This window comes from Ipomoea nil, unplaced genomic scaffold, assembly GCF_001879475.1.
Source record: "Ipomoea nil cultivar Tokyo-kokei standard unplaced genomic scaffold, Asagao_1.1 scaffold2942, whole genome shotgun sequence".
In the NCBI taxonomy this organism is placed as follows: Eukaryota; Viridiplantae; Streptophyta; class Magnoliopsida; order Solanales; family Convolvulaceae; genus Ipomoea; species Ipomoea nil.
Genome location: NW_017619370.1, coordinates 1,508,523 through 1,523,034, shown reverse-complemented (window position 1 = coordinate 1,523,034; position 14,512 = coordinate 1,508,523). Strand labels below are relative to the sequence as shown.

Sequence of the window (14,512 nt, the reverse complement as noted above, 5' to 3'; positions counted from 1 at the left end):
GTCGGTGCTCTACTTGCCCACTGATGTAGGGTTATAGTTGTTGCTTGAAAGACAAATGATTTCTCAATTCATTGCTCAAATTTTCGACTGAAGTTGTGCAATTAAGGTTTCGTATTTGGGAATTCAACAATTAGAAGGTTTTGTTTGTCTGAAATAAGGCAAAGCGTGGAATTAACTTAAACAGTCGAGAAAGGAAACAATGTGCAATTATAAAAATGTCCTCAAGTTTATTGCCTTAAACAAGCTGGTTTGACTTTAGGACCAAATCGAGTAAAAATATCATAGTCGGGGACCAAATTGAGGAATTTTGATAGTCAAGGACCAAATTGGTGAAATCTCATAGTCGAGGGACCAAATCGGTAATTAACTCACCAACTTTTAAAAGGATGTCCATGTTCAATTCAGACTTTTAGAGCGTTTGGTTGGAAGGGGGAAATTACGTGGGAAAGGAATTGTAATTTGCAATTCCATGGGAGATGAATTACTGGGAATAAAGTGGAAATTTAAATTCCAGTGTTTGGTTTGCAGGAATAGAATTATTGGAATTTCAATTTCAATGTTTGGTATACATGGGAATTGAAAGAGAATAAGTAGTATAAAGTCTAAACTACCCATTGTTGTTGTGGTATTAATTTTAGATTAAAAAAAGGGAGGGGTTACTTTGTCTCATCACTAGTTTTTTTCCTTCCTAAAATCCCAAGAATTAAAATCTAGGGGGGGGGGGGACATGGAATTTTAATTCCATGAAAATCGGGGAATTGCAATTCCTTCCAACCAAACTAATGAATTTTATGGCCTTTAGAATTAGGTAGGAATTAAGTGGGAAGGAAATTTAAATTCCCTCCAATCAAACGCCATGTTAAAGAATTTTTAAATATTTACTGGTATTTGATAAAGAATTTATAGTCTTTAATAGTTTACTGGTATTCAAAAACTTATTGACTTTTATAGACTATTATACAGGGCGTTTGGTTGGATTTGAAGTTATATGTCTTAAATATGAAAAAATTTAAAAAATTTATAACTGTTTGTCATACACATTTTTATAGATTGATACAAATTAAAATTTATGAAAGTCATTTAAAATCAATCACATTAATCGTTTGAAAGTTTATAAAAATTTTGATTGAATACACCCCGCAAGTTAGAATAGATGGTTCTGATTCATACATTTTAGAAACCTGCAAATTGTGGTCATCATCTCTGATTTGTAATGATGAATTGATGAGTAAATTAAAGTTAATACATACTATATATAGAACATAGGAAATACTAAATATTCACCAACGAACTCCATATTATTTCTGTATACATATATAGCCTTAAGGAAGATGAGACATGCATACATTGGTGAAAAATGAAAGGAACTAAGCCTACAGCTAGCCTCCATATATAGTAGTTCCAGATTACTTGGAGCCATTGCGGCTGCTGGAACCTTTGCTTCTGAGAAAAGAGCCACTTTTGGTGATCTCACGCAGAGGCTTGTCTGTAAACCTAATGGTATTGTAAACCCAAGCTCCTGCAATGGCGCCTGCAGTTGGTCCTAGCAAGTAAATCCAGATTCCAGTGTACTTCTTTGACACTATTGCTGGCCCTAAACTCCTTGCTGGGTTCATAGATGCCCCTGATATTGGCCTGCATTTCCAAAATATGTGAGTTAGTGATTAGAGGTGCATTCATTATGGTCGACGCAAGTTGTATGGACCATATTTTGTATACTATAAAATAATGTACATTTAGTACACAAATAATGTACTTTTAGCATATTAAAAATGTATTTTGTATTCAGGAAAAATACATTATTTTATTTAATGTACATTCAGTACACAAATAATGTACTTTTAGTACATTAAAAATGTACATTCTTTTATGGTCCATACTCCATACAATACTACGTGGACCATGGTCCACAAAATAATTTGCCGTAGAGGTGGCCACGGACCGGCAATCATTATTGTGTGGACCATATTTTGTAATTTGTATACTGTAAAATAATGTACATTCAGTACAAAAATAATGTACATTATATTCAGGGGATGTACATTATTTTTGTACTGAGTGTACATTATATTGTATAATGTACATTCAGTATAAAAATAATGTACATTTAGTATCTTAAAAATGTACGTTTTGTTATGGTCCACATAACATTGTGTGGACCATGGTCCACACAATAATTTGCCCTTCAAAGTCGAACTAGCCCTGAATTGACCCCAAAAAAAAAAAAAAAAAAAAAAAACAAAACAAAAAAAACAAAAAAATAAACAAAAAAATAAAAACTTGAGCTTCATTGGGCTTGGGTCGGGTTAGGCCTAAACCTGAACCGGCTTATAGAGGGCCAGTTCAGATCTTATAAAAAAAATAGAACTGAGGTTTATGTGTTAGCCAATTATAAGAATATAGGTAAAGTCGAGTTGTTTTAAGTAAATTATATATGATGGTTTTTAAAGTTTTTAAACTCAACATCACCTACAAACTAAATAAGTTTATTAACTTTAAAAAATTCAATAATAATATGTAAATTTATGCAATGTATGATTTGAGGCTTGAAACTAGGTGTAATATATTTGATATGAAAAATATTTTTAGGAAAAGAAAAATTATACATTTCGATTATTTGGTAACAGAATCTGAGAATGTTATACGTCTTTGTTTGGCTCTTGAAGAATAAAAATGTGATATTTCCTAAAATAATTTTATAGTCTTTTTTTCCCACATTCCTAGAATCTAATATTCTCTATGGAAGGGGGTGTCACTACAATTTTGAGAATAAATAAATAAATAACGTAGCATGAGAAAGTTGAAAATGAACCCTTTGTCAACATCAAAATAATTGGTGAGTCCACACAAACTTTATAAAATTTCGAAATAATAATAATAATAATAATAATAATAATAATAATTATTATTATTATTATTATTATTATTATTATTATTAATAAGAAAAATGCAATGGGAGTAGAGTACTTACCCAGCAAACATGACATTGAGTAAGACAGTAGCTCCGACTGCAAGGCCAGCAAGTTCTCCAATCTGCAACGTAACGTACGTAACCCAAAAGTAAATCAATAGAATAATGGACTGATGATTTGATTTTGATTCGTTAATTATGGGTGGTCCATATACCAATTTATTTATAAAGTCGCTTTCTTATCAACTTTTAAACACAATCTCCTTTTCCTTAATTGACTATAATTGCGTACGCCATGTGATTAACCCCAGACCCCCCTTAATAATTATAATAACATTACTTTAGTGTTACATAAGTAATATGGTAGTCAAACCTACATATTGTAACAATAATAAACAACTTTACTCAATACTTCATTGTAAAATTTAAAAATAAAGCTGGAATGATACTAACAGCTCGATTATCGGTGGCGACTCCAGAAATGACGAACATGAGGTAGAATGTGATGATAAACTCGATAACGAGGGATTGTGAGTCGGATCCCTGCGGAAGTGTGCCGGCAAAGTGATCATGTGTTCCATGGAATAGTAGTCGGAGGGTTCCACTTGCTAGGGTTGCGCCAAGGATTTGTGCACATAAATACAAAGGAACCTAAACAAATGTAAATCTAGGTAAGAAAAAGTGAGAAATTAAATAAAATAAAGACTATCCTACCACCTTAAGTAGTATTGGATAATATATAGTCCTAACTCCCAACTAACATCACCGGCTTGCGAAGTTAGAATAGTTAGGAAGTTAAGTTTAATGAATGTGAGAAGAAAATTAAAGTAGAAAAGCAAAAACAAAATTAATTTGAAAATGAAATATAATGTGAGGTGAGTGACCTGTTTGAAGGGGAATCTCTTGCAGGAGGCGAAAGCAATGGTGACGGCGGGGTTGAAATGTGCGCCGGAGATATGTCCGACGGAGTAGACCATGACCATCACCACCAGCCCCCACACTATTGATATCCCCGGAAAAGTTATACTCCCTTTCTCCGCGTTCACCACCACCGCGCCGCAACCCGCGAATATCAAGAAGTATGTCCCAAACATCTCTGCAATCAACTGCACACACACACACACAAACAACATTAATCAATAAACCTCCAAATCATATTTTGTCTTCTCCCAACAGGTTAAATTCTCAACTCCAAGGATCCTCCACACTCCAGTCCAATAGAATATTTAAAAAATGTAAATTACGGGTGATTCAATGGCTCAGCAGATAGGACCAAATGTCAGTAAACACTACGCATAGGAAATCTGCACACTTTGCGCATAATCCCAACACTACAACTGTCAAGATTCAAATATTGATATTTTTTCTCAAATACTGTCTACTGAACCATTGAGCTAATCCTGTGCTGTGCTGATATTTTTTTGTTAGACCACCAAATGACTCGAATAAGTCCTAATTATAGGAGGGACTAATCTTGTCTGCATTGGGTTAGCTCAATTAAGAGACAAAGTGCTTGTGATATTGATATTTTATATGAGGATTTTGAAAGCTCAACCACTTTTAAAGAATGGGAGTCACGCCAATTAAGCTAGTTTTAAAATCATATTTAATAACCAACAACATTTTCAGACCTGCTAGCTAGCGACAGATTTACAGCTTGTGTGCATTTAAAAAAAAATTCAGATTAATGGGTGTTTCCAGCTCATTAACTATGCTTCAAGATTGAAGGAAAAATCAAAATTAGAAAAAAAAAAAAAAAAATCCCTGCAAATTTCATGGTATGATGAAGAATATAAATTGGAGAAGAAAGAATCTGCAGGAGATGGAGAAGGATTATGAGGAAGATAGGATGGTATCTATCACCTTCTGTATAAAAGGGAGAGTGAAGATGAAATCGCAGCCTGGAGAAGAAGAATCATCAAGATTGGACCTTTCATCCTTGAGGTCCAAAGCAACTACATGGTTTCCATTACTCTCTGCCATCACAGCACAGAAGAGGGGGGATGGGGGTTGATGTGTATATACACAAGTTTGTATCTAAAGGAGCAAATTATGCAAAGGCAGAGCAGAGGGGTTCCAATTTATATGCATATCCAGAGCCCAGAAATTTGGGTTTGGGAGTGGGTGGGTGGGTGGGTGGGAGACTGGAGGGTGGGGAGGGGGGTTTCGGAGAGATCAATGGAATTGACTATGAGGTCTTATAATTTGATTTCTATTTTTAGTACCCATTTTAATGTTGCTAATTTCTGTCGATGAATACTAGCCTATTTTGTTAATCTTTTGACTTAGATGACCAAATTCTACTTCGTATATACACGTATATTATTTGGAAAAGTTACTACACGTACTCTATTTTGGCAATTTATATCGTGCACCACTGCGCACATAGCAATGCGCACCCAGACACAAAACACATGTGTTTCATGCTGATGTCATACTGACGTCACTCCGTCTATCAGAACAGACCAAACTACATTATGTGTATTCAATTAAAAATTTATGTGTATTGTGTTATGAGTTTATGTGTATTCAGTTAAGAGTTTATGTGATTATGTTAACCAAACCCCATTATGTGTATTCAATCAAAAATTTATGTGTATTGTGTAATGAATTTATGTGTATTCAGTAATAATTTATGTGTATTATATTAACCAAACCCCATATGTGTATTCAATCAAAAGTTTATGTGTATTGTGTAATGAGTTTATGTGTATTTAGTAAGAATTTATGTGTATTATATTAACCAAACCCTATTATGTGTATTCAGTTAAAAGTTTATGTGTATTATGTATTATGTAGATTATGTGTATTCTGTTATGAGTTTATGTGCATTCGAAACAGGGGATTTTTTTAACAACTTAATAAAACGACGTCATCTTGGGATGCGCGGAACGCACAGTACTATGTGCGCCCTGATGCACGGTATAACGATTGCTCTGTTTTTTACTCAACGTTTATTAGGTGATGTATTTTGATTCATTTAAAAAAGAGTTACTCGTAATTTTTATTACTCTCTTTCTTTTTACTGATAAAATCACGACACCTGCTAGAAATTTTACTCCATTTTAAAATCACGACACCTGCTAGAAATTTTACTCCATTTTAATCCATTTATCATTTTCCTATTATTTGGGAGTATCCAAATTTGTGGATTATAATTGTATTGTTATATTAATCTTCTTGAAATGAAAAGAGAAGTAGTAACCCCATTTGTTGGTTTAATTTGATTACATCTTGTATGGCCACAAGTTCAATTATTGTAAACACCCTTTTAGTGAATTTATTGCACAAGGTCTTCCTAATGTGTTTTACTCTTTTATGTGATTTATGAACTATGATATAGAAGTGAGGTTTACTTAATGTACACTCTTGGATAATGGTTGCGAGTTTCTCTCATTATCCAAAATAATACATAATTTTGATTGACCTTAAAATAGTTAATAATTTTAGAGTTAATTATTGAAACGGTCCATTGACTATAGCGAAATTACCAATTTAGTCCTTAACTATTTTTTTGACTAATTAAGTCCCTCAACTTTAAAAATCTTAACCAATTTGGTCCTCCATTTGTTTGACCGTTAGTCAACTGTTAACTTGGGACCAAATTGGTAATTCGTTATAGTCAAGGGACCATTTTGGTAATTAACTTTAAGGGTCGGCAATTCGGTTCAATTTTCTCGAACCGAACCGTACCAAACTAGTTAGATTCGGTAATATACCAAATAACCGAACGGTTCGGTAAAAACTCGAACCGAACTGAATTGTTCGGTAAAAATCAAACCAAACCGAATACCGTTTGAACTTTGGATTGCTATTTTATTATATATTAGACTTTGGATATGGACTATGTAAACATCATAACACATAATATAGAACTTTTGATAACAAACCATAAAGAAATCAAATAAAACATTTACGAGAGATACCCGTAAGATACTATATGAGCTGAACGACAAAACAAGCAGCAAGGGACTTGGATTTACTTTCTATTTATTTTATTATTATCATTATTATTATTATTATTATTATTATTATTATTATTATTATTATTATTATTATTATTATTATTATATTTAAAAAAAAAAATCAAACGGTATTCGGTTCAGTTCAATTTAATTTTTTATCGAACAATTCGGATCGGATCGGGTTTTTTATCGAACCGTTAGGTATACAAGAATCCAATATCGTTCGGTTGTTCGGTATATTACTTCGATTCGGTTTGGTACGGTTCGATTCGAGAAAACTAAACCGCATTGTCCACCCTTAAAGTTAATTATCAAAATGGTCCCTTGACTATAGCGAAATTACTAATTTGGTCCCAAGTTAACGGTTGACTAACGGTCAAACTAACGGAGGACCAAATTGGTTAAAATTTTTAAAGTTGAGGGACTTAATTGGTTAAACAAAATAATCAAGGATCAAATTGGTAATTTCGCTATAGTCAAGGGACCATTTTGGTAATTAACTCATAATTTTACTTTGCTTGTTGTCATTAAATATAAGGTTAGATTCTTACGAGGAAAGTATATGATATTGAATTTATTGTGCACCTATATACAAATATTGAGAAAACTTGTAAATAGTATATATTGTAATTTACCTCTTCCATCAAGACTTTAAGACAAGGATAATGAAAGTTCATGGGGTTAAGGTGCAAGTGTTTAAATAAAATGGCATAGTCACACTTTTGATCCTTTAATTAATTAATTGTTTATTATTATGCAATGTAGTTCTTAATTTTCAATTTTAATCAATAAGGAAAATAACATTTTTGTTTCCAAAATTATATGTTTATAATGTTTTTTCCATGAATTATTATTCATGTATCCACATTATATTATTCCCCTCAATTATTTTGAAAGTAGCAATTTTCTCACCTCTCTATCTGGACTGTTAAAAATAAGGGCAAATTATGTATTTCAATTCACTTTCATTCTCCAAAAAATTATTGTTTATATTTGAAAATCAAAATAAATGTGAAAATGAAGATACACCATTTACAAATATTATAATTATAATTATAATTATAAGCTAATGCTAGTAAAATTGTTAAGATTTAAACACAAATAATTCATTATTGCTAAATTTGTGTTTAAGTCTTAATTTTGTTACTAGTATTAGCTTAAAATTATAATTATAACGTTTACAAATGGTGTTCTAAATTTGTTTTTAAATCTTAATTATGTTACTAGCATTAATTTAAAAGTATGATTATAATATTTACAAATGGTGCATGTCATTTTTCGCATTTATTATAATTCTTGGATATAAGCAATTATTTGTTGGAAAATGAAAGTGACTTAAACTACTTATTTTGTCCCCATTTTAAGGGTCTAAATGTCCATTTAATAGAGAGGGGAAACGATTGCCACTTCCAAAATAATTCTAGGGATAATATGGATGCATGAATAACTTAGGAGAAAAAAAAAACTATAAGAATATAATTGAGGGGGGCCAAAGTGTCATTTTCCAAAATCAATATAATTATCAATTGTTTTACTGTGCTGTAAATTTAGCCACTCAATATATATATATATATTAATCAATTTAACCCCTCAATTATTTATTTATACATGTTTTCATTTTTTTAAAAAATTTAAGAGATTAAATTGATTATTTGAAGGGATTAAATTTATAACATAGTAAAATAATTGAGGATTATATTGGTTAAATTTTTTTATTTATTTATTTTTTTTTTTAAAAAGAGGGACTAAATTGCAAAGTAGCAAACAATTGACTTTCCTGGCAAAATTGTACAAATGTACAATTATCATAACATGATTTTGGCAGGAAAGTGTGATAGGATGCATAAAAATATAAATGCACTTTATGGACAACAAATTGAGGAAGAAGCATTGATGATTCATTGATTTGATGGCAGCTTCAACAACCCACCGGAAATACAGCAGATTATCAATGCTCTACATTCAACACATCCATCATCTACTCTGTCAAATGGGATCCATAAGAGATAAGTATTTGTCTCCTTTTCGGTAATTAATTAATATAAAGAAGTGTAGTGGTAAAGAAGTCATTGAATGAGTGAAATATACTTATATCAAGTCATGTGTTTGATTTTTTTTTTTAATTTTTTTTTATCTCCTGCAAAAATAATGTTTTGCAAGAGAAAAATTTAACAAAAAATTATGCTACTAATTATATAAAAATTAGCTGCTCAATTTTGTCCTGTTTCAAAAACCAACAAAAATCTCCTATTGGGGTTGTTGTAATAGAAGTAATTCTTCTCATTGCACGTAAGTACAAGGTATTAGGACTAGAATTAGGATTCTTGTATTTGTGTCATAGTATGACTCCCTATTCTAGTCTCCGTATGATTCCTCTTCTATATATTCTCTTTACATGTACATTGTAAATCACAGTTCACATAATACAGTTTCCTTCAGTTCTCATCTGGTATCAATTAAGCTAGAGTTTTTTTCTTTTCCCTATCTCAATGACTAACGAATCTGTTCAATCTTCCGAACGAACCGTTACCAATGCAGCTATTATGCCTTCCGCTAGCACTGCTGTTTCTTCGCTTTCTACTACCCATCACTTTATCAGTATTAAGCTCACTCATAAAAATTACCTGTTTTGGAGAACTCAAGTAGTATCGTTTCTTGATGGACATGGTCTCATGTCGTTCGTTGATGGGGCCAATCTCAGTCCGCCACCCTTCCTTCCCGCTGTCGAAGGAGGCTCACCGACCCCAAATCCCGATCATGCAACATGGTTTCAACATGATTGGGCTCTTATGTCTATGTTGATTTCTTCTCTCAGTGAAGAAGTTATGCACCTCGCCGTTGGACGTCGTATGTCACGGGAGGTTTGGGAGTCAATTGAACAATCTTTGGCTTCCGCATCTCGCGCCCGCTCGTTAAATCTCCTTTGCCAACTATAGTCCCTAAGCTAGGGAGATTCCATGGTTGCTGATTATATTGGTCGTTCCCGTGTTATTTTGGAAGATCTAGCCTTGGCCGGTCGGCCAGTAGGACTAGACGAGATGAATCTTTATGTGTTTCGGGGTTTATGGTCGGAGTTTCAAAACCTAACCGCGTCTCTCTTAGTGCGCGGTCAACCCGTAACCCTAGGTGAGCTCGCTGATTTTCTTGGTGCACAAGAGTTCATCCGGGGGACTGTTCCTAGTGGTCCACCCACGGTGTTCGCCGTACAGCGAGGCTGCGGAAGCGGTCAAAACCGTTGTGGAGGTCGCGGTAACAACCGCGGCGGCCAGGTTCAAGGTTCTGGCGTCTAGCGCGGTCGAACTCCGCAGAGGTGGTGGCCACCGTGGGCGTGGCGGCAATGGTAGTAACAATGGTCCGGTGGTTTGTCAATTATGTGGTTGTACGGGGCACTCAGCTTTAACATGTAACAATCGTTATGATCCTCGTCCACAAGCAAATTTGACATATCAGAATGACCACTCAAATGGCTCTCAGGCTTGGATTCTGGATACTGGAGCAACCAACCATGTGACTCCAGATATTGCAGTCCTATCTACATCAGAAGAGTACACGGGTTATGACACATTGCGTGTGGGTGATGGTAAGGCACTTCCTATTAGTCGTGTAGGTCATGCTTCTTTTAATACCCCTTCTCGTTCCTTTCAATTGTCCAATATCCTTCATGTTCCTAGTTTGTCTACATCTTTATTATCTGTTCAAAATTTACAATAGATAATAAAGTGTTTATTGAGTTTCACTCGTCTTTTTTTGTTGTTGTGAAGGATATCAACACCAAGGAAATTTTGCTTAAAGGCAATAGTCATGGAGCTCTTTATAGACTTCCAATTGCTACACCGTCTCCCTCCATTTTTCTTACAGCTCGTACATCTATGTCAGTGTGGCATGATCTTTTAGGACATCCACATCATCGTGTTTTACTTCGTATTCTTCAGTCATGTTCGGTTCGTGGGTTTAATAATCCTATTCGATGTAATTCTAGTTTGTGTAATGTGTGTCAATTGGGTAAATCTTCTCAATTCCCGTTGGCACGCGTTGAGTCTTCCAGTTCTAGTGTTCTTGATTTAGTATATACAGATATTTGGGGTCCAGCTCCTCTTTTGTCAGTTGATGGCTATCGTTATTTTATTATTTTTGTGGATGATTATACTTGCTACACTTGGTATTTTCTCATGAAATTAAATATGATTTGTATGCCATCTTTGATAAGTTTCGTACAATGGTTGAACTGCTTTTTAACAGAAAAATTAAAGCCATTCAGTCTGATCTAGGAGCTGCATACAAAAAATTACATCATTCCTTCACCCCAATTAGGCATCTTTCATAGACAGTCTTGTGTCTACACTCATGAACAAAATGGTCACGTCAAAAGAAAACTTAGACACATAGTTGAAACTGGTCTGACTCTTCTAGCGCGTGCCGCTGTTCCATATAAGTTATGAGATTATGCTTTTGAAACTGCAGTTTATTTAATTAACAAAATGCCATCTGTTGTATTAAATAATCACAGTCCCCATTTTAAAGTGCATAATTCCAATCCTTCATACTCTTTTCTTCGTGTCTTTGGGTGTCTATGTTATTCGTATCTCAGGCCATATAATCGTCACAAACTCCCATTCCGGTCCTCCCCGTGTGTCTTCCTAGGTTATCATGAGTCGTTTCGGTGGTATATATGCATGGACTTACAGACTAACAAAGTTTATGTGTGCAGGCATGTAAGGTTTGATGAGACAGTTTATCATTTTGCTACTAACAGTACTGTACAGACATCTGAACTGGCGCAGCATCACCCGTGGGCTGAGTATGTTTTTCACCCTGTGGCTATTGCTTCTCCATCTCTCGGCATGACAGACGCCCAACCCAGCTCCGCCGCCGGCGAACCCGTGCCGCCTGCTCCACCGCATACTGCCACCGCCGATCGCTCGCCCTCGCCCGAGCGTGAGCCGCATGATCAGGCGGTTCAACCCGTGAAACGCCCTCGCGGTTATCCTCGTGGGAAGACTGTCAAGTCCACAGTTCGGACTCATGAGATGCACACTCGGAGCCGGTCTCAGGCTCTACCATCAGCTTTAACGGTTCAGGTTTATCCTTCGGATTCTACTTGTTACACTCAAGCCGTTAAATATTCAGAATTGCGTGAGGCTATGGATCAAGAATTTAATGCCTACAAAATCAAATATGGAAACTTGTACCATCTCAGCCAGGCATGAATATTATTAGGTGTAAGTGGGTTTTTCGTACAAAATGAAAAGCTGATGGCACTATTGAAAGACATAAGGCAAGGCTTGTAGTAAAAGGATTCAATCAGGTACCCGGTCAGGACTTCTTTTACACATTCAGTCCAGTGGTTAAACCAACCACAGTCAGCTTACTTCTTTCCCTTGCTTTATCATTTCGGTGGTCTATTAAGCAATTGGATGTTCATAATGCTTTCTTGAATGGAAATCTCTCTGAAGTTGTGTATATGAAGCAACTACCTAGGTACATTGATGCATCATATCCGGATCATGTTTTCTTGTTGAAAAGGTCACTTTATGGATTAAAACAGGCACCTAGAGCCTGGTTTAATCGTTTGTACACCTTTCTACTATCTATTGATTTTTAGGCATAAAAAATGGACGTATCCTTATTTTACTACTCTCAGGGATATGATTGTGTATATCTGTTGGTTTATGTGGATGATATCCTTATGATGGGCAGCGATTCTAATCTAGTTACTCAACTAGTTCCGAAACTCTCCACCGCTTTTAAAATTAGAGATCTTGGTGAGCCAGGATTTTTTCTTGGAATTGAGGCTGTCAAATGCAGTGATAAAATTTTACTTTCCCAACAGTGATACATGCATGATATTCTAAAACGTGCTGTAATGGCAGAATGCAAACCATTATCTACTCTCACTCCCACGTCGAAACCCGTGACTGCTACTACATTGTTACATGATGATCCAACACAGTACAGGAGTTTAGCTGGTGCATTACAGTATTTAACTATTACTCGTCCTGATCTTTCCTTTGCAGTAAATCAGTTGTGTCAACATATGCATGCCCCTACGACTGCTCACCGGGAACAACTAAAGAGAGTTTTAAGGTATGTTAAAGGAACTGTTAATTTTGGTCTACGAGTCAGATAGTCATCCTCAAGAGAAATTCATGCATTCTCTGATTTTTGACTAGGCTGGATGTCCGGAGAATAGAAAATCCACAAGTGACTTTACTGTTTTTCTTGGGTCTAATCTTATATCATGGGTCTACAAGAAGCAAAGAACTGTTGCTAGATCTTCGACTAAGGCTGAATATAAAGCTTTAGTAGATGTTTGTGTTGAGGTAATTCAGATCATGTCCCTTCTACAAGAAATCCATGTTCAAGGTATTTCAGTTTCTAAACCATGGTGTGATAATCTTGGGGCTACATATATGTGTGTCAATCCTATCTTTCATGCTCGTACCAAACATATAGAGATAGATTATCACTTTGTGCGAGATAGAGTTGCTGCTGGAGAAATATAGGTTAACTTCATCTCAACAAAAGATCAACTTGCGGACATATTTACCAAAGCATTGCTTGGTCCTAGATTTTCTTTTCTCAGAGACAAGCTACAAGTTACAAGTGTACCGTGTGCTTGAAGGGGAGTATTGGGACTAATTAGGATTCTTGTATTTGAGTCATAGTATGACTTCATATTCTAGTCTCCCTATGATTCCTCCTGTGTATATTCTACTTACATGTACATTGTAAATCACAATTCACATAATACAGTTTCCTTCCGTTCTCATCCAAAGTACTAATTTAATTTATTGAATTTAATGTTATTTGTTTTTGTCAAAATTTTGCTTAAACTGTATTTATTCAGTTTCCCTAACTTTTGTTTGTATGACGAGGAAACTCACAGTCACAACTTAATGATGTGCATTAAGTAAATTTTACTTATATGTATTATAGTCCACAAACCACACATGAGAGATAAATTGCACTACGACGACCCAATAAGAAGTGCGACGGGCTCGGTCAAGAGAGTGTTGGCAGTAACCGAACTCGTGACGTTGAAATACGAGAATTATGTTCTACTCACTTAGCTACCGTATTAAAAATAGTTTTATGTAAAATCAACTCATATAAAATATTTAATATTTTTTAATTAAAATGCAATACTTTTTTAAAAATTGATAAACGTTAAAGCAATGTCAAGAATCAATATATTTGCCAATTCCCAAGAACATATCCAACTTGAACAAAGACACTTAAGCAGTCATATTCCATGAAATTTTTTCATTGTATATATATTCCAATTCAAATCGTCATCGCCGAAGTTATAAAACCTAAGTTCTTCGACAAGATTCTTAATTTCTTATGTATTTATTTTTAAAAATTTTTATTCGGCAGTTCAAGATTCTTGATATTTTTGTTAAAAAATAAAATTAATGAATATTTTTACTAAGAAACAACAAAATGGTGGTCTGGTGGAAACGGTTAGACAAATAAAAAACTTCCCAACAAAACTGTCCTTAATTACCTAAGTGGATCTGTTGTGCATCTATAATTCCATCTTTTTGTCAAATTCCATTGTAGGAAGATTCTTAGAATTTTGGACTACAATTTAGGATACCTGACATTTGTGTGAGACTGCCCCACATATCTTAAT

The 14,512-nt window shown here is 34.6% G+C and overlaps 1 protein-coding gene across 1 annotated transcript; it reads right to left on the bottom strand.

Moving 5' to 3' along the window:
* Nucleotides 1-1,200: 1,200 nt before the first annotated feature.
* On the bottom strand, nucleotides 1,201-5,049 carry LOC109162392 (aquaporin NIP1-1-like). The gene is made up of 5 exons (XM_019311095.1): nucleotides 4,775-5,049; nucleotides 3,796-4,017; nucleotides 3,365-3,562; nucleotides 2,972-3,033; nucleotides 1,201-1,635 (listed from the first exon to the last, which is right to left on the bottom strand). Exons 1-5 carry the CDS (start codon nucleotides 4,892-4,894, stop codon nucleotides 1,407-1,409), a joined length of 831 nt encoding a protein of 276 aa, XP_019166640.1. The 5' UTR covers nucleotides 4,895-5,049; the 3' UTR covers nucleotides 1,201-1,406.
* Between the last annotated feature and the right edge of the window lie 9,463 nt (nucleotides 5,050-14,512).

Excerpts from the sequence above, each read along its gene's own strand:
- LOC109162392 (XM_019311095.1), bottom strand. The coding sequence starts at position 4,894 with ATGGCAGAGAGTAATGGAAACCATGTAGTTGCTTTGGACCTCAAGGAT. Across the intron at positions 4,018-4,774 it reads CTCTCCCTTTTATACAGAAG|TTGATTGCAGAGATGTTTGG; the intron begins GTGATAGATACC and ends GTGTGTGTGCAG. Across the intron at positions 3,563-3,795 it reads AGAGATTCCCCTTCAAACAG|GTTCCTTTGTATTTATGTGC; the intron begins GTCACTCACCTC and ends ACATTTGTTTAG.